This window comes from Barbatula barbatula (genome assembly GCF_947034865.1).
Source record: "Barbatula barbatula genome assembly, chromosome: 13".
NCBI classification, from domain to species: Eukaryota; Metazoa; Chordata; class Actinopteri; order Cypriniformes; family Nemacheilidae; genus Barbatula; species Barbatula barbatula.
The window spans coordinates 23,507,577-23,531,621 of record NC_136776.1 but is presented as its reverse complement, the minus strand read 5'-3'; the positions used below and the strand labels follow the sequence as shown (position 1 = coordinate 23,531,621).

At 37.0% G+C, this 24,045-nt stretch overlaps 3 protein-coding genes across 5 annotated transcripts; all 3 read left to right on the top strand.

Annotated features, from left to right (window-relative positions):
• Positions 1–377: 377 nt before the first annotated feature.
• LOC306903026 (uncharacterized protein) lies at positions 378–8,012 on the top strand. Its single transcript, XM_079471945.1, has 9 exons — positions 378–504; positions 593–919; positions 1,156–1,455; positions 1,533–1,615; positions 3,726–3,837; positions 5,337–5,525; positions 6,546–6,866; positions 6,937–7,224; positions 7,367–8,012. Exons 1-9 carry the CDS (start codon positions 465–467, stop codon positions 7,921–7,923), a joined length of 2,217 nt encoding a protein of 738 aa, XP_079328071.1. The 5' UTR covers positions 378–464; the 3' UTR covers positions 7,924–8,012.
• A 2,338-nt stretch (positions 8,013–10,350) lies between these two features.
• On the top strand, positions 10,351–16,530 carry LOC306903215 (uncharacterized protein). Of its 3 annotated transcripts, none has more exons than XM_079472221.1 (5): positions 10,351–10,728; positions 14,491–14,805; positions 14,891–15,202; positions 15,283–15,382; positions 15,794–16,530. In XM_079472221.1, the coding sequence occupies exons 1-4, from the start codon at positions 10,689–10,691 to the stop codon at positions 15,348–15,350; spliced, it is 735 nt and encodes a 244-aa protein (XP_079328347.1). In that variant the 5' UTR covers positions 10,351–10,688; the 3' UTR covers positions 15,351–15,382; positions 15,794–16,530. The 3 variants fall into 3 exon arrangements, with proteins under 3 accessions (XP_079328347.1, XP_079328346.1, XP_079328345.1); XM_079472219.1 differs by lacking the exon at positions 10,351–10,728 and adding an exon at positions 13,805–14,168; XM_079472220.1 differs by lacking the exon at positions 15,283–15,382 and having other exon boundaries at positions 10,419–10,728; positions 15,794–16,512.
• Positions 16,531–16,840: 310 nt separating this feature from the next.
• LOC306902937 (uncharacterized protein) lies at positions 16,841–20,057 on the top strand. Its single transcript, XM_079471862.1, has 5 exons — positions 16,841–17,175; positions 17,671–18,003; positions 18,085–18,453; positions 18,810–18,922; positions 19,198–20,057. Exons 1-4 carry the CDS (start codon positions 17,139–17,141, stop codon positions 18,917–18,919), a joined length of 849 nt encoding a protein of 282 aa, XP_079327988.1. The 5' UTR covers positions 16,841–17,138; the 3' UTR covers positions 18,920–18,922; positions 19,198–20,057.
• Positions 20,058–24,045: the final 3,988 nt, after the last annotated feature.

Genomic DNA, 24,045 nt, shown 5'->3' with positions numbered 1-24,045 from the left:
CTGGTTACACTTACATTTAGGCATTTGGCAGACGCTTTTATCCAAAGGGACTTACATTGTATTATCCTATACATTTATACATAGGTACCTGCAATCCCCTGGGATCCAACACACAACCTTGCTTTGTTAACACAATGCTCTTACCACTGAGCTACAGGAAAGCTGGTTTTCATGACTGGATTGCTATTGAAATATTGATTCTAATAAATCCGCTATACATTACAGGTGACATAATCCTCTGTAAGAGAAAGAACATTTTAAGGCATTTAAGAAAACAAATTTCTTGAAAAATATAAACGGATTCAATGTGATATTCAGTCTCACTTTCATATTGACTGCACACAAAATCTCTTCACGTTTTATTGCGGAACAAGGAACTGCACTTATTGTCTCGTGCATTAACTTTTGTGTACATCAGTGAAGGTTAAATCTTTTTTGCAAATACTCCTTCACATTACAGAAAAATGTTGATTATTTTCTTTATGTGCTTATGGAACCTAAATGGTACGTTTTTATATACATTACATGCATATATATTTTTAATTTGACCATTATGATTTGTGACTGAGAATGTGTTTGTTTTGTTCTCCAGGTGTTGATACAGATGAGATGAAGTCAGTGTCAGTGATGGAGGGACATTCTGTCACTCTTAACAGCGGCATTACTCACATACAGAGAGATGATCTCATTCTCTGGACATTTGGAGCTAAAACTTATCATTTAGTTAAAATCAACAGATTACAGAAAGAGACGTTTCGTGATGGTGATGATGGAAGATTTAAAGACAGACTGCATGCAGATAATCAGACTGGATCTCTCACCATCACAAACATCACAACTGAACACTCTGGACTTTATCGCATAGAAATCGTCAGTGGAAACAAAGTGTCCAACAAGAACTTCACCGTTTCTGTTTACGGTAAGTTAAACATTATACATGTTTAACTTTGCTTTGGAATGTTATTCATTTATTGCCTGTGAAAAGAATCCTATAAAGAAACAGACATTTTCTGGCAGCCGGGGTACCAGAAATATAGCCTACCGTAAAATAACAGCTTCACTATTTCAAAAATTGTCAAAACAATTTGTCAAAATAGTTTTACATATTTAAAGATTTTTTTTGCATATTAAAAGATATGTGATTGTATTTTCCAGCTTGTCTGCCTGTTCCCGTCATCTCTCGATACTTCTCACAATGTTCTCCATCATCATTAAGTTCAAACTGTTCTGTATTGTGTTCAGTTTTTAATGTGACACACGCGAGTCTCTCCTGGTACAAAGGAAACAGTTTATTGTCCAGCATCAGTGTGTCTGATGTTAAAACAACCGCATCTTTGCATCTGGATGTGGAATATCAAGACAACAACACACACAGCTGTGTGATCCACAATCCCATCACAAACCTCACACAGCATCTCAACGTCACTCACGTCTGTCCCATTATCATCATTTCAGGTATGTTACATTAAATCACTGCACACGATGTGTAATTTCTTGAATTATGTACCAGTTAACTTCCATGTCACCCTTAGATTACGTTCATTATGTTGGCGTACCCGAAGCAGTGACGCGATTGGTCGTCGCTGCGCTGGTGGGCATGGCCGCTGTCGCTCTGGTGGTTTATGACATCATATCCACAAGAGATTAACAAGAGACTGAAATCACAGATGCCAGTATTTCCTTTATTTTTTATAAGGTAATTAATAGGTGTAAAAGGTTGTTTCTATGGGATGCTACACATCAATTGTCTGCCGAGAATAAGCCGACTGTGCATCTACAGCAATAGCTAACACAACATGAGAGTGACCATGGTCTTAAAATCTGTAGTATTGTATTCAAACGTATTAAAACTCTCACATTCTCACCTGGAGAAAGTTTTACTTCTTCAGGATTTGAAATCTTTCAGCTTTTTATTAATGATGCTTTGCAACGTTTTGGCATCTTGAAGGTGGTTAAAGAAGGCAATGACAGAAAAGACATGACATGTGTTCTAGGAATAAATAAAAGATGCAATGCAGCATGTTCATGAGACGTTTGAACTATTATGAATATAACAAGTAAAGCTTTGTACTAAAAATGCCAAAATAGGACTTATTTCTCTTTTATTGCTCATATTCACAGAAGCATTTTGACAATAAAAACCTTGAACAGTATTCAAAAAGCTTTCTCAGCTTAATCTCGCTTTTCTTTTTTGTCAGTTCTTGTAACATGACTGTCGCTATATTAGAGAAGTAAAACCTTCACAAAATATGATGGATATGAGTCGCTCTCACAAAGTGGAAGCATGTAAACTGTAAAAAAGAAATGACAGCAAACCCTTGCATTTTGCTTTGAAGATTATTCCCTGATAGCACACGTACATCTGGCAAACATCTACAGTATTTCATGTCTGCATTTTCATCTGCAAGACATCTGGTAGATTTGCTCATCTGCACTACATCTCTGAGACGTCTGCTGTCATATAGACCTCTAGAAGACGTCTGTAAGATGTATATTAATGTGCAACAGCTCTTTCTAAGATGTATAGCAGACGTTTTTTACGCAGCAGATGTTTTCCAGATCTGGATATCTTAAACAGACATCATACAGATGTACATGTGGTATCTGGGTTATGCGTTTATTATGTGTGCGAAAGGCTGAAAAACCTGCCTGGTCAGTGAGTGACACTAAATACTGAATCTATAAACTGAAATCTACCAATCAGGAATGTTACCCATAATGTGTCTTCATATTAACAAGCTTAAACAGGTCATTAACCTTGTTAAAATGTACAGGAAATGCCTGAAGTTATATTGATTTTACTTTGTTTTCATGAACATCAAATAAACAGCATGAATCATGTCACAGTTGGGCCATAAGTTAAAGATGTTCTCTTGTTCAGGTTGAACACAACCTTAAGTGAATCAGACACATCTGTATGCGTGTGTCGGGAGTATTCAACCGGGTGTACTTTAGGACCCAGGAGACAACTAAACGTGTTTCAGTATATTTATTTCCTCAATATGTGTTTTTGTATACTAAACGTCCTTTGATCACAAACAAATGTCTGCCTCATATCAATAACATCTTTAGCTTGTTTATTTTGCACAAGCTGTGGTTGAATTTTTTCTCCAGTTTACGCTAATGTTTCATTTGGCTACCGAACGAGTTTTACTTAAGATCCTCGAATCTGGTGACAATAGATTACTTTTCTTTTAAACTTCTTAATAGCTACAACACTCCTAACACACAAAACAACTTGAGACAACGTGGTGGGAACAAAGACACACGCAACACAGAGCCCTTCCCTGAAACAACGGAAGCTGAAAGACTCTACTTCCGCTTCATATTTATACCTTTCGGTCTCCGCCCTCCCTCGTGGCGTCATCACACCGCCCTATAAATGCTTAACCTCACCCAAAGGTCAATGTTAGGGTGTAGGTAGGGTACGTGCGGTGCTAGGCTACAAGTTGCTAATACAATATATGAAGTACAGGTTTAAGTGCGATGGTTCATTGTTTGGGATGTTAGGGGTACATGGAAACATTCTGGAGGAGCTGAACACGCAGCACCAGATGGGACCGTGGAATTAGTTTGTTAGTTAAAGTTATTAGTTGAATGTTTTATATGGTTATCATGACCGCACAACAGTAACGTACTGTAGGTGGCGCTATGTATAAAGGATGAATGTGCACAGCAAAACAACTGTGGTTGTACATCTATTCTAAATTATGCACATCTTACAGACATCTAGAGGTCTATATGACAGCAGACGTGTCAGAGATGTATTGCAGATGAGCAAACAGCATCTGCCCGATGTCATTCTGATGAAAATCAGCTATCAGATTATAGATCAGGGTATATATTGTGACACTGTAGACGATACGAAAAGCCACGTCATATTTTTACTTTGGCTTTTTTAAGTTAGCATATATGCTATGTTTGTTTGATGCTTGATATAGCAGCGAAATAGTCAGCATTTGAAGCGGATCAAAAAAGTGAATAAAAGTTGTCCAAATTGCTATTCAGCCAGTCACATGGCAGCAACACAATGCATTTAGGTAATTTCTTAAATGGATGTGACAAAATTAACCTGAAAAGCTGATTCTCCTCAAGCGTTCTATATATGCATATGTGTGTAATTGTGCATCGTCTCTATTAACAGGTGCTTGACCGTATCTGTCCATTTTCAGGCGTTGGGAGTATCGTCTACTTGGGTGTGTTAGGATGCGAGTCCTGAGCCTACTAGATGAAGGCAAAGCTGCCTTAAACCACTCGAACCATAGATTGCTGCTTGCAGCTATATTTAATCATAATTATTTTTCAAAAGCATTTAAAGGAAAAGGGTGAAACTGGTGATATTTTATAAGGATATTGGCACATGTGCTTTTATGTGACAGGAAATGTTTTGACAGTTAAGCCTTATTTGTAGTGACTTTTCACATAAAGGTTTGTTATGTTAAAGTGTAAAAGGAAGTTATTGTGTGTGGTTTATGTTTGCAGGACAGGAAGAAGCCCCACACCCCCCCAACCCACAAATGTATCTGTTTGTCCGTATATCAGACAAAACCACATTTCTTTCCAGATCTAAAGATTTCTCCGACTCGCATTCATTAAAATCACATTTTACATTTCATTTTTTTGCAACGTGATGTGAGACGTTGTGACACTTTGTCTAAACCACATGTGATTACAATGCATTTAGATTTTCCCCAAAACAAAGTGTGTGCCATTTATCATCCATAAGGAAATAAAGAATCATGTGATCTGCTTAATAATTATTGTAAAATGTACATGTTTGTTAACAATGTGTTAAGTTTATCTAACAAAAAAACAACATTTGTGTTGGGCCAGTTTGTTTGGACATTGTAAAAAGGAAATTACATTGTTTTCCAGCACAATGTTGTGAGTCACAGATCTAAATCAGATGCATGTGTGAATTATTACAAACCTATAGATGAAAACACATTAGACCAACAGTTTCCTCTATGATAACAAATCTTGTCCCATCTTATGTTTTATTATGTTTTTTTTATTTCATTTCTGACTTTTCGACAGACTTCAACACAGAAGTTCCTTCCTCAAAAGGACATTATTTTGTTTAAACGTGTTAACCACAAGTTTCTCTCACAGGTACATCTCGGACGTCATCTTGCCAACCCAAGAAGCTTGGCTGTTAGATCTTAAAAACAATTGTGTATACGAACACACTATAATGTTACAAATCCACGCATGCAGTATAAATAATTGAACATAAAAGACTAGACATATAAACATATTGCAATACGTTGCAATAGAAAAAAGAAACCCTGCTGAATTAAGCCTAAGAGCACAATGAGTCAGTCTGATGCGGTTAGGAGCGTGCGAGCGCGCGCACTTCGAGAATGTTTTGCGCACCCTGCGTCACTTCAAACCAAGAGATGGAGAACAAATAAACGTCAAACGCATTATCAGCAAAGATCTCAAGACAAATGTGACACGTTATCACTGCATTTCACATCTAAACATGTGTTTAGAGTTTCTTCTCTGCTGGTTGTGCTTTTCTGGTAAGTTCATGATTTTATACGTCACTTCTTTAAGCATTAAAGCAAGTCACAAGTATTGATAAATTATATTCATTGGTAATTATTTAAATATCTATTCTGTTTTGTATTTGGAATATTTGTCTTTGATAAATAAAGAGTTTGTGTTACATCAGTGTAGGTGTAAAGAGTCTCGTGCTTTTTTTGAGAATGTTGCTCTCAGTTCCTTTGATAATGTCACCAGTTCCTCCAGTAACACCATCATGTAAAGACCTTAAAAAGTTATAAATGTGATCGAGACTGACCTTAAAAATAGTACATGTTTTATATTCATCTTTATGCAAGTGTTGCAGGGAAGTTGATGAATGTTTTGTTTTCTCATAGAATAACTTTCTACGTTTTAATGTCACAATAGAAAAGCAACACACCTTCAAAATAATGAATAAATACATCATTGCAGAAAACGCTTAGGCCTGGTTTCACAGACACGGTTTAGCTTAAGCCAGGACTATGCCAAAGTTGAATTAAGATAATAAGCTTTGATAAAAATGCATTAGAAGATAACATTACTGGTGTGCAACTTGAGACAAAACAATGCCACTGATACATTTGAAGATATTTCTGGGCAAGTTATATTCAGTGGAGACAGGTCACACATTCATTTTAGTCTGGGACGAGCCTTAAGCCTTGTCTGTGAAACCGGGCCCGTAAATAACGTTATCATTTTTTGACTCCATATATAAACCAACAGTGTAGTTTGGGGAATTTATGCATTTGTGTGTATTTAGTATTTAAAAACCGCTAGTTGTGAAATTGAAAAGTAAAAGAGCTTACTTGTGCATTTTAACATCCTTGTTTTTGGTTTTCATATCATATGTTATATATTTCCTCAGTGAATATCTGAAGCGCTTTCTCTTGTTTCGTTCATTTTCTTTCCAAATTCTTCAACCTTAACATTTTCGACAGTCTATGAATTAAGCAAATGTACGTTGATTTCAAGCTTTAATGTGTGATGGACTAATAATGTGTGTTTGTGTTGTTCAGGTGTGTTTGGTGATGAAGTGAAGTCAGTGATGGAGGGAGATTCTGTCACTCTACACACTGAAGATACTGAAATAAAGAGACATGTTGAGATCATGTGGAAGTATGGACCTCGAGAAATGCTCATTGCTGAAGTCAACGGACGCGTCCCAAGCTTCACAACATATAAAGGGGATGATGAGAGATTCAAAGACAGACTGAAGCTGGACTACAAGACCGGAGATCTCACCATCGGAGACATCAAAACTGAACACACTGGACTTTATAAACTACAGATCATCAGTAACAGGGTCTCATACAAAACATACGTTGTTACAGTCTATGGTGAGTCGAGAGATTCAGAAATTCTAAATAAAGCTTCACTTTTATTGCTCAACTTTGTAAATCCCTCCAGCTCGTCTGCCGGTTCCTGTCATCTCCAGAGAATGTTCATCGCCAGAAAGGTTCAAATGTGTTGTGTTGTGTTCAGTGCTGAATGTGTCACATGATGTGAGTCTCTCCTGGTACAAAGGAAAGAGTTTATTGTCCAACATCAGCGTGTCTGATCTCAACATCAGACTCTCTCTTCCTCTGGAGGTGGAATATCAGGACAACAACACATACAGATGTGTGGTGTCCAATCCAGTCAGACTCAATCAGACTCAACATCTTCACATCAATCAAGTCTGTCATCCAAGTTCAGGTGTGCTTGATCTTTGTGTTTTAAGACTCATAATGGACACTTTCTATAGGCATTTAAAGAAAGCTTATGGTACACTGACATCTAGCGGTGGATCTTGGTATTTGCTGTTAAAATGAACCCGTCTATTGCATTTCTTTTTCAGTTTGTCTGCCTGTTCCCGTCATCTCCAGAGACTCTACGCAATGTTCTTCATCTTCAGTGTCAAATTGTTCCTTGACGTGTTCGGTGATGAACGTAACAGATGTGAGTCTCTCCTGGTACAAAGGAAAGAGTTTATTGTCCAGCATCAGTGTGTCTGATCTCAACATCAGACTCTCTCTTCCTCTGGAGGTGGAATATCAGGATACAAACACATACAGATGTGTGGTCAACAATTCATTCATAAGTCAAACTCAACATGTCAGTCCTGATGTCTGTCGTCCGTGTTCAGGTATGAGTCTTGACAGATGCTTATGTCATGTGTCCCTCTCAGATCTTTTGTTGAGTGTTTGTGTCTCCACAGAATATGTCCACTGTTGTGGTTTTACCGAAGCTGTGATCCGATTGGTCATCTCTACTCTGGTGGGCGTGGCAACGGTTGCTGTTCTGGTTTATGACGTCATATCCAGTGGAGATGGGCAGAAGAAATCACAATCACCTCAATCTGACTCTCATGCTCTTACATCAGTACTTGAGACAAATGCACAAGAAAGTCAATGAGGACATTTGTTCAATATTGTGTTGGAGGACTTCTCTATGTTGATGTTTCAATATTTCAATATTAAATGTGATTTTATTTTTAAATAAACATAAAAAATAGACATGTGCCAGTTATTCTGTCTTCCAAGCATGTTCTTTAGATCATTTTTAGTGTATGTAGATTATGATATCTATTGTGATCATATCTAGGTCAAATCTCATATCACTTTAATGTTAACTATTGTTTTTGTTATATTTCATATAGAATACACAATTTGACATCATTCATCAGCAAGTATAACATTTTCTGGGTCATAACAAACAATCAAAAAGTTATTTTAAAAAAGTTAAGATAATTTATGAATATTAATAAAAATATAAAAGTGCAAATCCATAAAAGGACAAAACACTCAATGAAGACATTAGTTTCTTACAATGTTGCAAAGCAGTTCGTTTATTTAAACATAAAAAACAAATGCTTTTAATAAGTATTCAGAATATAAATAAATATAATGTTAAAACAAATAGCAGCTTACTGCTGTTCTGTCAAATAACCACCAGATGGAGACTAGAGAATTACTATTAAACATTATTATCACAAGTGTGATTTAGTATAAGTGCCGCATGTCATGTTTTCAGAATAATCCTCCTCCTATTAGTTGAAGTGTTGCAATACTCTGTTTGTCTGTGTTGAATGAAACCAGTTCCCTGGAAGACACACAACATCTCATTTACCTGGAACCCCACTTCAGGTTCTACAAGCTTATGAAGTCAATTAGTTGATTTAGGTTGAGCAAACGTTAACTGCTTGTTTGTCTCCAGACACAGGGATGAGAAATTCTGCTTTAGCGAAATCTTGAATACAATGAATCACTTTATGAAATGATGTTGCTGATTCTCTCAGAGATCTGTTCATGCTTCATTGCGTTTATAGCATATCGCACAAATTCAAGAGCATTAATGATGTTGAAAAAAATGATAAAATTATAATCTTTTATTTCAAAATAATTTTCCTTCGCCACTTATACTGATGATCTCGGCAGATGTTGAAACTTGATAGATGTAGCTGCAGTTAGGGCGTTCTGGAAAAGAATCACAAAAAAAATTATTAAGAACACATTCTTCATAATAACAGTTCATATATGCAAATAATTATATTGTTTATTGGTACTTAAAAAAAAGTTTGGAAGATTAATTTTCATAAGAAAAAAAGAGACAGGAGATTATTGATTGATGGTATAGACTGATCAAAATAAACTAATCCTGAATAAAAGTGTCTCCTATTCGAATTAATGTACATTTAAATATAAGTCAATAAAATCTAACGCGTTCACACACCACAAAAAGAAGCTGTTTTTTCAGATTAGTTTCATAAACAGGTTTCACCTAAACTCAGTCCCCAGACAAAATGTTAATCCTCAAGAGACGAGTTTAAATAAGATAAATCTATATAGAACCTATAGAGAAGATGTTCTGACATGATCACATTTAGTGGTTTACAGAGGAATCTACGTAGTCCATGTTTCAATCACTTAAAACTGCTTTAAAATCTCCTCGTCAGGTTCATGTATTGAGAAGTATTTTGCGCATTGAACACAGAAAATAATTCCATCACAATGACAATTCAGATAACAATTCTAGATACATTAGGTCCAATCAGACAAAACACTTTTTAGTGTTTGTTTCAATTACTATTACTAAACCTTAAAATAAAAATGTTTTGTTTACTCAAAATCTAGTCTATAATGTCTTTTCATATAACATACCAAATTTGCATGAAATGCAACTGCATGTGACCTGCAAAAAAGTGAAAGCTTGAGTCATGTTTCCTAAAAGGAAGCTCGTACAAGAATAACAAAGGGCCCAAGACTAAGCCTTGAGGCACGCCAGACTATACCGCGATAGGTCTGTCAGCTCACCCTAATTTACTGAAGGTAAGTAGTAGTGGTCCGACAAGCATCTTAATCAAGTCAGCGCCTGTCCACAATTGTCCATATGCATCTCAAGTTCCCCCTTAAAGAAGGTTGCAGTCTGTGAGGTCAAAGGCAGGCCAAAGGTCTTGTTATAATACTACTAGAGTTACAGTCCCAAGTGAGTGCTAAAAAGCCATTTGTTACGCTGACAAGTGTAGTGTACGAACTGAAATCTGAGGTCTTTATGAATTTCTCTGAGTAAACGAAACATTTGAGTGTTGACAGTTTCTTCTATTCTTTGTTCCATAAAAGAAAGAAGATTGGAAATATGCGTATAATGCTATTTCCATGAATAAGATATTAATTAATAACTTAAATTTCCTGTAGTAATCTACAGCTTCCCGAGATACACTTTAATTGAGTTAATTGAATGTAACGGTTTTCTGATGATTGGTGTAAGCAAGGCCTAGGTCATAGAGGTCAGGCCTGGCTTGGTCTGGTCCAGATCTTAAAGAAGCTGCAGTGTTGTACAGTGGGCGAGTTGGGTGCGCACGTGCTGCGTTAGGTGGCGTTGTGAGCTCATATCGTGTCACGTTACCTGGCAGACGGAAGATTCAGCCATTACGAGCAAGTGTCCTGCGCTTCAACTCCGCTGTCTAACAGCAAAATCACCATTAAATACAAATCTTACGCATATCTTGGTTCATATAAAATTATTTTCTTCGTTCTTCGGTCCGGTTTTAATAAATGTCGTTATAATTCAACGTGGGTGCGGCTCAGATACGACGGCACAGATTTATTCGGATATTATTAACTACGTTTAGAAAACGTCATTTTTTTCCACGTGAATCCTGGTTCCTTTTAAACTACAACATGAAGAATTGCTATCTGCTCGTCTTATTGATCGTTAATGGTAAGTAGCATGTTTGTACTTTCGATTTTCTTGATTAAAACCGGAAACAGAAATGCGTATTTGCGTTTAAACGCGTATTTTCGCATTCCTCCAGCATCGTGACATACATACGATGACTATTTTGACTATTTACGTACAACGCGTGTAAAATCGTTGTGTTGGTAATGCGGCATGTTTTTTTTCAAGCTCAGGCCTTATGATAATAACCTTTGGGAAGATCGATGAATGTCACGATTAAATGGCGAGTGTTTTGTGCGCATTATTCAGATAAACGCGTTATTCCGGTATTTTGTTGAATTATTATCGTTATGCGTCTGGACATTGACAGGCCTAGTTTGGTGTCATCTGGCCTCAAGGATATTTAGTCGTTTGCCGTACGTATTTTATAAGCGTTAAATATTTGTTATGTAGTCGCGTGTGGTGTATTTGTGAACCCTTGATCATCGCTGTCAGTGTGTTTAGTTTTTTACGTTGAAAACATTTGGCCTTTTTGCCGCATATGTCATAATGCGACGTCATTGACGTACAGTTTCAGTTTATACCTGGACGCAGCTGTATTAATATTTTCGCTAGCGCGTTTCCTTATGCATGTTGGCTACACGGTCATGAACGTCAATTGGTTGCATTATATGTACTTGTTGTAGGTGTTGCGTAATTTATACGAGATGTTGCTGCCTCACAAGATATTTTCGTAAAACATTCCATAACATCCGTACTATTGTAAATGTACTATTTGCACATTTTTGCATTTAAACATTTTCAAGCCGTTTCTTGTAATAAAATGCCTACTTAATGTTAATTTATACCAGTGATAATAGTTACCATCAGAACTACTCATTTCTATTATAAACCGTTCTTTGTTATAGTAAGAAAATTAAATTATAGCAGCAACATTCTACATAGTCTGGAACAGCAGATCTGACGGACATTTTACTCTTATTGTTGAGTTCTTCTGCTGTTTAGTATTAACAGAATCACTTCTACTTAGTCATAATCTCACTGTGATTGGACAGCCTGCATCTAGTGACAAAAAGGACTTGTTAACATGTGTAGTCGGGTTTGAATTTAGGAGGAAATTGTGAGTTCTGCAGTGTGTTACGCAAGATCAGGAAATATTTCTGTTGATTACTTTATGATCTCTGTTTAATTATTCACCATTTTGCTACCAGGATATAATGAATGAGCCGCTGAAGGTGCTGGCTCTGTTGGAGCGGTGCCATGTGGTTTCTAGAGTAATCTTAACCTGAAGCAAAATACTCAGGAATGGTTTACGTGTCTGAACGTGACAGAAATTGAACTCTGACATCACCAATCGGCCCCCATCCTGACACACTGCTGAACAACAGTGACAGTCTGGTATTTTAAAATCAAAGTATTAAATTAAGGAATTGCAGTAAAAACATATTTTTACTGTCTTTATAAACATTAAATGTTAATGTTTTTCATCAAACTTATTATTTTGATATCTCTTTAAATTCTTTGCAGTATTCTGCTACACTTTTTCTCACGTCTGCCAGGGTCAAAGAGGCTTTGTCCTTGAAACTCTGGAGAACAGCCAGAATCAAAGACTCTTTTCTTCACTGTTGGAGAGTAAAGCGCTTCTCAAACCAGCTTCTTTTGCTGATGTGAATGTGTTTTTTGCCTCTCTGTTCTGCTTCGTTCTGAGACATGAAACGACATGACGGCAAAACATAAATCTCTCAAGAGCAGTAGACTAAATGAGTTCTAGAGAAGTGTGGGTGTGGGTGGCCAGGCTTTATACAATTGTGAAAAGGTATTTATTGGTTCACGAGTGTGCTTTTCTCCATGTAAACCCACAACACGTGATTTGTTTTGGACAGCTGTTTGTTGCCTACTCATACCCACCTGTAAGCTGCCATGTGGCTGAAAAACCTCAGGTTCAGTCTATAGATTTTTATTTTACATTAATGCGTTTGGCCTGTGTTTATTAACAGCATGTGACGTATACAATACATGAATCCATCCATTTTCGAGAAATGATTTAAAAACAATTTCTTAAAATAATTGTTTTGAACAATTTCTTATCAAACCAAACATATTTACTTTAATATTCTTATTCTGCATACTCTTTCAGCTCTTGATTGACAGCTGTCAAAGTCTCTTGAGATTTGTTTCTTGGTCAGTTTTTTCAAACATACTTTCCAGTGGCATTACGTTGTTAAACATTGATATTCAGAATTTACAAATATTTGTTTTCTTGCGATAGTTTAAGGATAAAGAAATATGGATGATGATTTTGTATAACATCCTTCCACACGTGTCTACATGTTATACAACATGTTCGTCAGAAAAATGCAAACATTTACAGGCAAATGTGTCTACAAATATTTGTTTTCTTGCGTTAGTTTAAGGATAAAGCAATGATGATTTGTATAACACATGCGTTCTTTTACATGTGTCTATATGTTATACTAGTCATGCTACCACAGGTTCTCTCAATTGACGCGTTTTTCCTATTAATGTACTTGTATCTCAGTTCCAGAGAATCACGTTATGAATTTCGTAATATTCGTGCGTGCAAAATGACACAAAAGACACGTAGACGAGGTTGTCACGTGCCATCCGCCGTGTTCTTTCAGCGCTGTTTGGGATGAGCCAATCATAACCGTCTGTGATCGCTGAATGCCACGTGCTTCCTGTTACTTTGCTCAGCGCTGTGTTGAATGAACCAATCAGTTACGTTCACCGCATGGGGTTCGGCTTTTCAAGTACAAATAGACAAGTATAAAAATCGCTTTTTTCTGTCATCATACTTCCGAACGTGAACATGCTTTCAAAAGCAACAAAAAGCAGATCAAACTGTCGTAAGAATGAATGCGAGTTAAAGCTCGTGAGCCGCGCAGCGCCTCCTCGCGGCGACTGTTCGTGTATTATCAACAAAATGCATTAACCGCCCAAATCATGATTTAAAGGGTAAAACATACACACCAGATATCGACATAATGCGCCTGTTTGTCAGATAAACGCGCACATTTACAGCTATTGCTGATTGTGACTTGATTTCAAGACATTGGCCGATGCGATCGTATGACAGATCTCAGATCAGACGTTTGACGGTTTCTAAAAAGATATTTGTCTTACCCGGTTACTTTGATGAACGTCCTTCACACCGAACACGTCTTTCTAATGTGTTTCTCCACCTCACGGTTAAATCCACATTTATATTCTATATTACAATCCATTACATTAATGTTAAGGCGTTTACGTGGCTTCGTAAAACACGAGTTGTGTATATTGTATCAGAAGTTGAAATAAATCGTCGTCGCGGTGTAATTTGAAGCAGCAGTAAAGTAAATCCATGATCCACTTTCATTTTAATATCGTTGTCCCACAGCTGCGCTCGAGCTTCCGTGTTCTTCGCGTCTGGCGTTGCAGAATCTCGCGAGATTTTAATTTAAACTCCACTGTGAGAATATTATGTAAGGAAAACCATCGTCTAGTTGTTTGTTTGTTTTTTATTGAATCGTTTTATTAATATATTCATTTATTTAACATTATAGAAAAAAACTTGGAAAAAATGGTTACAAATGTTTCCTAAATTATATATAAATGAATACATTATATATATTTTAAGATAAATTCACATTTTCTTATGAAAATTCATGTTGTGATGTAACCATGTTTATCATAAAACCATGAACCTTTCTAAAAAAAAGCGTAGTTACACTTTTACTATATATGCGGAAAGATGATTATTGATGACGTTCACTAAATGTTTTCCATCTTTCTGTTTGTCTGCAGGTGCGTTTTGCGCTGGGACAGAAGTTAAGACCCTAGAAGTGACGGAGGGAGACCCTGTGATTTTAGACCCTTGTTCTGTTAGCGTAATACATACAAAAGATGAGATCGAGTGGAGGTTTAATGGTGCTGTCATAGCCAAAAATGCCTTAATATATGACCCCGTTGATGAAAAATTCATAGGCCGTCTGAGTCTGAACCCTGAGACTGGAGTTCTGACCATCAGGAACACCCGAATCAAACACTCGGGACTTTATGAAGTGAACATCTCCAGCAACGCATGCACTGTACCCAGGAAATTCAACGTTACTGTCCTTGGTGAGTAAATCTTTTGTTTTTTCTCAAAGATCTGCGTGCATATTTGAGATGCGAAGATTTGATGACACAATTTCTACGTTTCCAGGTGCGCTTCCCCAGATTGTGCGGGTGGCGGAGCGAAGGTCTTTTACATTTCCGGATGATATTGCTGACATAGACAAATACGATTTGATTACGTGGATATTTGAGAACACAACCATCGCTGAATTCAACAGACAGAGTCAGAGCATTACATATGCGAAGGAGGGCAAATTCAAAGACAGACTGAAGATTGATGATCAAACTCAATCTCTTGAAATAACCGACATCAAGAGCACAGACGCCGGACTTTATAGACTGCAGGTGATCGGCCAGAACCAGGATCCCAAAACCAGGGTGTATCGTCTCACAGTCAATGGTGAGTAAATCAAATCCTTGTTGATCAAATTTGCATGTGACATAAGAACAGAATCACGTATTCTTTATGAATCCCTTCAGCCTCCGTTTCGCCGGCAGCTTATATGGTGCCGATCCTTCTGATCGTGGTGATGGGGTTTGTGGTGTGATTATCAGCGCAAGTCTAAACAATCAGAACAAGGCAAGTATGAACAGTTGAACATACAGTATATGAACAGGTTAAAAACTTTACATGATGAAAAGCAACCATTAGGGTAATGTAGCAAAACACGACAAGTGAATTGACCCTTTTAACATTGATAAGCCATGCAGGGTACCTAAAATTAACAATTTAGTCATCGGTTTTCTCCCTCAACCTGTATGCGAGCCTTTCTTCAGTGGAACACAACAGAAGATATTTTGAGAAATGTCTCAGTGGTTTTGTGTTCATACAATGGAAGTCAATGGGGTTCAGTGTTGTTCTTCAGAATACCTTATTTTGTGTTCTGCGGAAGAAAGTCATACGGCTCTGATATGACACGAAGCCGAATAAATGACCAAATTATTATTTTCTGATTTCTAACAACCGTGACTCATTCTGTTTTCTTAACAGCAAATAGAAGCATCGCAGGAACATCTGGGGGAAAAGTGATTGTCTTTATGAACATCAGATTGTCTTTGGTTGCAACTTTTAAAAAGTTTTCAGTTCACAATTAATGCTGATCATATAATGATCTTCAGTTTGAGTGTTTGTTTATTTCTTCATGTCTGCCGGCTGTTTGAGTCGCTTATTCTTTATGCTGTGGGACTGTCGTTGATTTAAAGTGTTAAAGCTCTTATGAGAAACATGTTTCAGATATGATTTGATTTAATTTAATAAACGGCTGTGTCTTTGAGGAATTGCTGTGTTGCTGACAGCCCTCAAATGTGAATTTGCACTTGAGAGATGACGTTATCGACGCCGACACTCTCATCACATTTCAATGATTCTGATTACACAGAGAAGCATCGTTTTTACGGAGGTACATCTGCGTGTGTCTAGCTTTCAGTGTTCACATATAAACACATGTTTATCCCTCTAGTTGACAAACTTTGATAGGTTCATGCTTTCACTTTTGTTATGTGAAGTAGAGTTTGTTTTTTTACAATGTGGATTCATGGTGTAATATGAATGTCGCATTTTATTGTAAAGCCACTGAAGTGCCTTTTTGTGTTATGTATAGCCTCATTTTTTTTATTTTTCGATCCTGGTGTTGTATCTGATTATGGTGATGTGTTTTTCATTGACAATCTTTGCTGTATGTTTGGCTTTTCGGCAATTAAAAGAAAAGTGTGTTTAATGGCTGGTTTAACGTGGTTTGGTTATGAACTTTCTTCAAAATATCATGAAGTGTTCGGCAGAAGGAAGAAAGTTTGCGGTATAGAATAAGAGTTGACACATGGCCTCCTAATAGCACACCTCTTGTTTACATCTGCAAGACGTCTCTGAGACTAGGATGTCTAGAAGTTGTCTGTAAAGATGTTAATGATTTAGAATGGATGTAAAAGCAGATGTTTTCTAGATCTTTAGCAGACATCTTCCAGACGTACATTTGCTATCAAAGTTTTGTTGTAAAACCAAAATAAAGAGAAAAATAGTTTATAAGGTTTATACTGTGATGACGTCAGTAAGTGTCGCAGTGGAGTCTGGAGAACGAAACTGATCTGCATCAACCTGCTACACACCTGCGGTTTACCATTGAAACACACACACACACACACACACACACACACAGAACACGTACAGACATGTTTATGAAGCGCGTGAGTAAATATCATTGATTTGAAGTCTGTTCAGTTTGTGTTTCTCGTGCACGCGGTTCAGGTTGCGGGCGCGTCTCCGACTGCCGAACGAGCAGATCCGAGCACCGATAGACTGTATCGATAACCTCCATAGATTTGACTGAATCAACAGCGACATGAGGATTTTATTGTTGCTCGTTTCGGCATTTGGAGGTAAGTTGCTTTATTATTATTATTATAATTATTTATTTTTGTTGACTTTCGGTTTCTATCAGACGGACCGGTGTTTAAGGCGATGTCACTGATGTGCTTAATAAAAGATAGCCCACAATACCTTGAATAAAGATAGCCGTATATTTTTTCCCTAAACCTAACCTTCTCTCGAAAGATAGCCGTAAAGAACGCGTTTTTCCTTCTTATTTCCTTGTTACAGCCTCAGATGTGCACGTCATTTTATTTAACGTCACAGAACCTTATAATAAACATGAACATTTACTAAAGTATTTACTGTTGTTTGTCGATGCACTAAACTATATACTATAGTGTACATTAAAAGTACAGTAATTATTAATTATAATGTTATTTATTATATGTAGTATAATATTATTGTATAGCATAAACCACAGTTTACTACAATATGTGTCTCTATTTGGATATCACATACTGATCTGTGTTTTGTGTGTGTGTGTTTGTGTTTGTGTTGTACAGGTGTGTTTGGTTTCGATACAGGGAAAGTGAAGGTGATGTCAGTGATGGAGGGAGATTCTGTCACTTTAAACACGTGTGTTAATGACATTCAAAAAGAAAACAATGTATTGTGGACATATGGACCTGAAAACAATGTTTTGGCTAAAATGAACAAGGGCTCACAGATCCCTATAGATGACATTGTTGAGATGTTCAGAGACAGACTGAAGCTGGATCCTCAGACCGGGTCTCTCAGCATTAAAAACATCAGGACCGGTCATTCTGGGCTTTATACCGCTGTGATCACCAACAGTACACGAACGTCCACACGAGTTTTCAATGTCAATGTAACTGGTGAGTAGCTTTCTGGATTATTCTGGACTATCTGTGATAAGAAGTCATTTTAAAAACTTGTACTGTGTCTGTCTGTGTCAGGTGTGTTTGACCCAGAAGCAAATAAACTGACGTCAGTGTCGACTAATGAGGGACAATCTGTAACTTTAAAAACGGGTGTCACAGTGGAGAGAGATGATCTGGTAGTGTGGAAGTTCGGACAGTCCATCAAACACTGCGATTATGATGCTGGCTATAGCGTCCCACACATCGCCAAGCTGGACGGAGAAACCCGAGCGACGTCGCTGGATGCTGGTGAAGATCACATATTCAGCGGCTGTCTGTCGCTGAACGAACAGACGGGCGATCTGACCATCATAAACACCAAGACCAAACACGCAGGATGTTATTTTCTACAGATCACCAGTAACACCAGGACTCGATTCAGGAGGTTTTACGTTACTGTCAATGGTGAGTGCATATACATATACTGAACAAAGACATGTAGATTTACTCTATTTTTTATTTGTGGAAATATTTACAGTGCGACTCAACCAGAACCAAGAGCAAAAACTAGGCATTTTATAATAAAATATGTTTATAATGACAGAATTCTGGAGAAAATCTTTAATATATAAAATATGTCTATTATGACAGATCTCTGGAGGAAATATTGAATAAACAAAATGTTTATAATGACAAAATTCTGGAGGAAATGTTTAATAATTGAAGATCTGTATTTAAATGTACACAAAATAACTGATCATTCTGGATTCGGAAGAACAAGAGCAGTTAAACTAATCTGTGTCTCTCTTTAACCACGACAGGTCCTGCTCCCCGGACGCACTGGGAGATAACTGGTCCAGTATTTTTGGCAGCAGGGGCTGTGCTGGGGCTGATCGGGATGATCCTGTTTGCAAATAATAAACGTCCATGAAATGTAAGTCAAGTATTAAATGACTTCACTACATTTACATTTAACATTTAGTCATTCAGCAGACACTTTATCCAAAGCGACTTACATAGAACTCAGGGAGCAATAAGCAATACATGCAAGTATAAGATCAGGGTTTAGAAACACAATGAAGTTATCACATGTAAACATGATCTGTTTCTGTTGTAGAAGTCTTGTGCCTGTTTTGCAGAAAGTTTCTTTCACCTGTGTAAAATCCAAGATCTATTAACGTGTGATTTCCACTTTGATATTTTACACAGTGATGACAAACAAACAGACAATGACGACACCGGAAACCATTTCTCCACCGGAAGTTCTTCACCTCACAAGTTCAGTCACTGAACAGAGAATATAACACAAGTGTTGATATTTATTGGTATTTAGACCCAACTCTTGCACTGCTGGACTGTAAAACTGAACTTTTGAGTTCCATAATAATGCTGTAAGTGACTTCACACATGGTCAGTAACAAGAACCAAAACCTTCATTCAGAGAAATTGCTGCTTGAGATGTAGCATTTCCTCCCATGCAGCCGTCATTTGGTTCTTGAGATTTTCAAAATGTGAAATGTTTCTGCTCACATCATATCTGGGACAGGTCAGAGTTTAACATCCATGTCTGGTTTGGTGGTCTGCTGTATCTCTCTGTGTTTTGATTGTTTTAATGATAGAGAAACATCATCAAATGTTTTGCCTTATGCTTCAATACTGAAAGAGCAAATACCCAAGTGTTTTCTGTATGTTAAATGTGTGCTGAGATCAGTTACTCTTGTTCTGTATATATGAGGATATGAGTTCTGATGCCATATTATGCTGTATGATGCTGATGCTGATTATGACGTCATTGCTGTTGAACAGAATCTTTACTGCTCTCTAGTGGACAAACACTGATAACGCTTCTGTCATTTTAAACATAAAATACATGAAGATTTTCAAGGGCAAACAACAAAGTCCACATTAAGCCTGAAATAAATACACAATATATGTGACCGAGTCATGATACAAATCTTTTGTTAATTTGTATGAACACTTCCGCAAAATACTAATTGTTTACAGCTTTGTTTCGCAGACTTGCAGAGAAATGTGGTGTATAATCTTTCTTCAATAAACCATCGTAACTAAATGCTGCAGAAACAGATTTATAAAACTGAAGGGTTCAAACCTGGCTACTTCAAAGGGTCAAGAATGAAGCATTTCTATGGACACAGATCATGTCAAGTGTGTAAAGTAGTTTAGGTTTAGGCAGAAAATATGAATGTGATCAATAGGACGCAATGGTTTGGGTTTCTAGACGGTACTTGTGAAACCGCTGATGTTATATTTTTGACAGTTTTACGGTATATGCAGATGTTTCTATGGTAAATCTCAATAATTCATCTTAATGCTGTAACATGTAAACCCCTCGATCACTTCAGATTCCTGCAAAAACACACAAAAGAGAAAAGGGTTTTATGGGAGTCCTTGTGTAATTGCATTGCATTTTTAAATATAGATGATTATAGACGGTTTCATCTTAACGACGTAAACAAACATTACTACGCATGCACACTTGTGACCCTAACTGAACTTCCGGTACACATTCATAAACAATAGAGCGCCTGTAGATTATTTATGAGAACAATTAAAAGTTTCAAAATTAAAATCTTACTTGGCTAAACTCTTCTCTGCAATATTTTGAATTTAGACTGCGACACAAAGATCAACCGCTAGATGTCAGTGTACCATACAGTTTGTTTAAATGCAACCGAACTTTAATTGTTTAATACAATTATTATACAATAAAATAATAATACAAATTAATATTAACATGAATTACATGAAATATATTATATTATTAGACACTAGCCAAACCGGAAGTTAACTTGGGGTCATCCGCGGTCTATACACACAAGAAGATACAAAGCTAGAGATGTCAAAAACAGACCATATTTATTTTACCTTTATGTGTTTGTTGGATCAGGGTACAAGATCTCATCCGTATGGGCCTGTAACAATAATGGAAGATTACAGATAACAAAACAAAACCATTTGTCATTAAGTTGTCATCATCAGTAGTTGACATGTTCTCATTTACAGTGTTGTTGTGTGTTTGTGCATTTCCTGCAGATGCAGAAGAGCTTCAGTTACTATCATTACAGATCCAACAACAGCACAAGAGAGAGGAATTATATAATCTGGTATATAGGAACTGTAAACATACAAAACAACAAACTTTGACAAACAACTTTTAGAGAGAAAAGCATTTAAAAGAGCTTTAACAAATAATCTCTCCACACTTTGTCAGCATAACACACATAAAATGGAAATAGAAAGTTCAGTGTGTTTCCATGTTTACCAGTAGAAGTGTAATCTGTTTTATGAGACACAGCTGGACATTAGCTCGAGTTGATTGATGTGTAGATGTTGTGTGAGGTTTGTGATGGGATTGTTGACCACACATCTGTATGTGTTTGTATCCTGATATTCCACCTCCAGAGTAAGAGAGAGTCTGATGTTGAATTCAGACACACTGATGCTGGACAATAAACTCTTTCCTCATTCACACTGAATGACAACAAAGTCATTCATTTCAAATTTAAATGTTGGTGTTTGTTGAACCTGTGTGATTTAGCTTTAGGAGAAAGTGTAAAAATAAAGTCATCTATCACTCCACAAAATTCTGAATGATTATGACCTCATTTATGAAAGAATGTTACAGGATGAATATATGTGGATGATGGTATGTTGTACTCACTATAGACAGTAATGTTGAATATCTTGAGTGGCATCTCTTGGCTGGTTGTGATGATGTAATAACGTCCAGAGTGTTTGATTCTGATCCGGCCTCATTCAGCTTCAGTCTGTCTCTGAATCCATCACAGACATCATTATACCTTATTATTCTCAGCCTTCACTTTCGCTAGAGGAATTATATTAGGTCCGTGATTCCATCACGTCTCTGTGTTTTAGCAATATTGACAGACAGAAGAACAGAATCTCCCTCCATCACAGACTCGGAACCAAACACAGCTGAACACACACAAGAATGACTTCAGAATCCATGTTATATTATTTCTGAATGCAGGCACAGCTACAGCTTAAACGACAATGACACTAAACTAGTGACGGCCTGTTAACATCATGACACCCCATGTTAAGTCATTGCACTCGTTTTTTGTTTTACTAAAACTGAAAGAAATGAATGGAACCACACAATTTCCCCACCAGACTCCAGGAGCACAAACACCATTACATCACAGCAAATATGTCCTCAGTTTGAAAACAACAGATGAGATGAAGTGCTGCTCTTAAGTAAAGTGGTTAAGCGAACAACAGCCTTTTAAGTGCAGTGAAGAACACAATGATGGACGCAATAAGAGGTCCAGCCTCTTTACATTACAATATACGGCTGTTCACAAAAACACTTACAACTGGACTGATCGAGGGCTCAGTAAAACCGATTTCATTTTAAATGCAGTTCATTTATATTCTACCACTGATGAAAGTGTGCTAAATAAGCACATTGTTGTGATGTTGCAAATGAGTTTTTTTCACCTGCCAAATTGTTACAAAACTTTGATAAATAGTGAATTACCTGTTTTGAGTGTACTTCTATTATTAACCACAAGATGGCGCTGCACTGTAATCTGCGTTAAATGCGCAGCTGGATTGTTAACACCGTTTGAAATAATGTGACGATAAATGTGTAGATAATGAGATCCTTGTGACAAGTAGACTTTTCATCATTTCATGCAAATTGGATTAACACAAATATCAACATAATTTAAAGTTAGATGTCTTGATGTCTTCATTTACATCTGCAAGACGTATTTTGGGGGATCGTTTGCTCCAAGACGTTTCCTGTCTGATGATGCCATATAGGAAAAACTTCTCAAGACGTTTGTCAGATGTTTTTACACAGCAGATGTTTTCCAGATCTCAAGATCACGTGCATGTGCTATCTGGACTGTTGGTTCCTCCCCTGATAGCACACATACATCTGGCTTACGTCTATTTGACGTCTGCATTTACATCGGCAATACACAGTTTGGTCATCTGCATTACGTCTGATAGAGATGTCTGCTGTCAAACGTCATATAGACCTCCAGAAGATGTCTGTGAGATGTGTATGATGTAGAATGGATGTACAAAAGCTCTTTCTAAGATGTTTAGCAGATGTTTTTACGCAGCAGATGATTCCAGATCTCCAGATCTTTAGCAGACGTATTACAGACCTTCAGACGTCTCCGATACGTATTGCAGATGAGCAAACTGTGTATTACAGATGTCTTACAGATGTAAATCCAGACGTCAAATAGACATATAAAGGCCAGATGGATTGTGCTATCTGGGAATGTGATCTATATCAGAAGTCGGTTTTACTGTCATTCAAAGTTATAAAAGAGAACATGGTCCATGCACTTTCAGATAACGTATTTGTTTTGTGTTTTTGTCTTTGAAACACAATAACAAACTGTAAAATTACAAAAAATAAACTGATGTCAGACCCTCTTTTATCACAAGTTGTTCACATGCAGAAAGTGAATATATAAAAAAAACCAAATTATAAACTTAAGCTTGTCATGAGTTTTATTCCACTGGAAGTTTACTGCGGTCTGGAGGATGTGCGACCAGTACGCTGGTGGCTAAATTAAGTTTAAGTTATTTATCATCAAGTTATTGCTGGCATTGTACACACAGAAGCCTCAGTTTTCTGTAAGTCAGTGTTAAGCAGAGATGTGGATAAATAATGATAGTAATTCCGCTTTTGCTCTCTGTGCAATCTTTTTGTTTATCTCATTATATTTCTTTCTTATTTTGTTCATTCCAGTTGTGAGAGGGGAAGTGCTCTGAGTTTTTAACACACTAAACCTTTATCTCATTTTGACAGTAGAGACTTGTGAATGTGGTCTGTTTTGATGGGTCAGCCATAATTACTTGGACATTAAATTGACATTTACATTCATGCATTTGGTGTTGCTAGCGCATGCTCTTACCGCTGAGCTACAGGAAACCAAATCTTGCTCGTGTGGAGAGGATGGGTTGGGCCTGCGGTGGTTAAACGGAAGTTGGTTTGCAGGCCTCAGTGAGTCTTTCACCACTAAACCAAAGACATGAATCTATACGGAA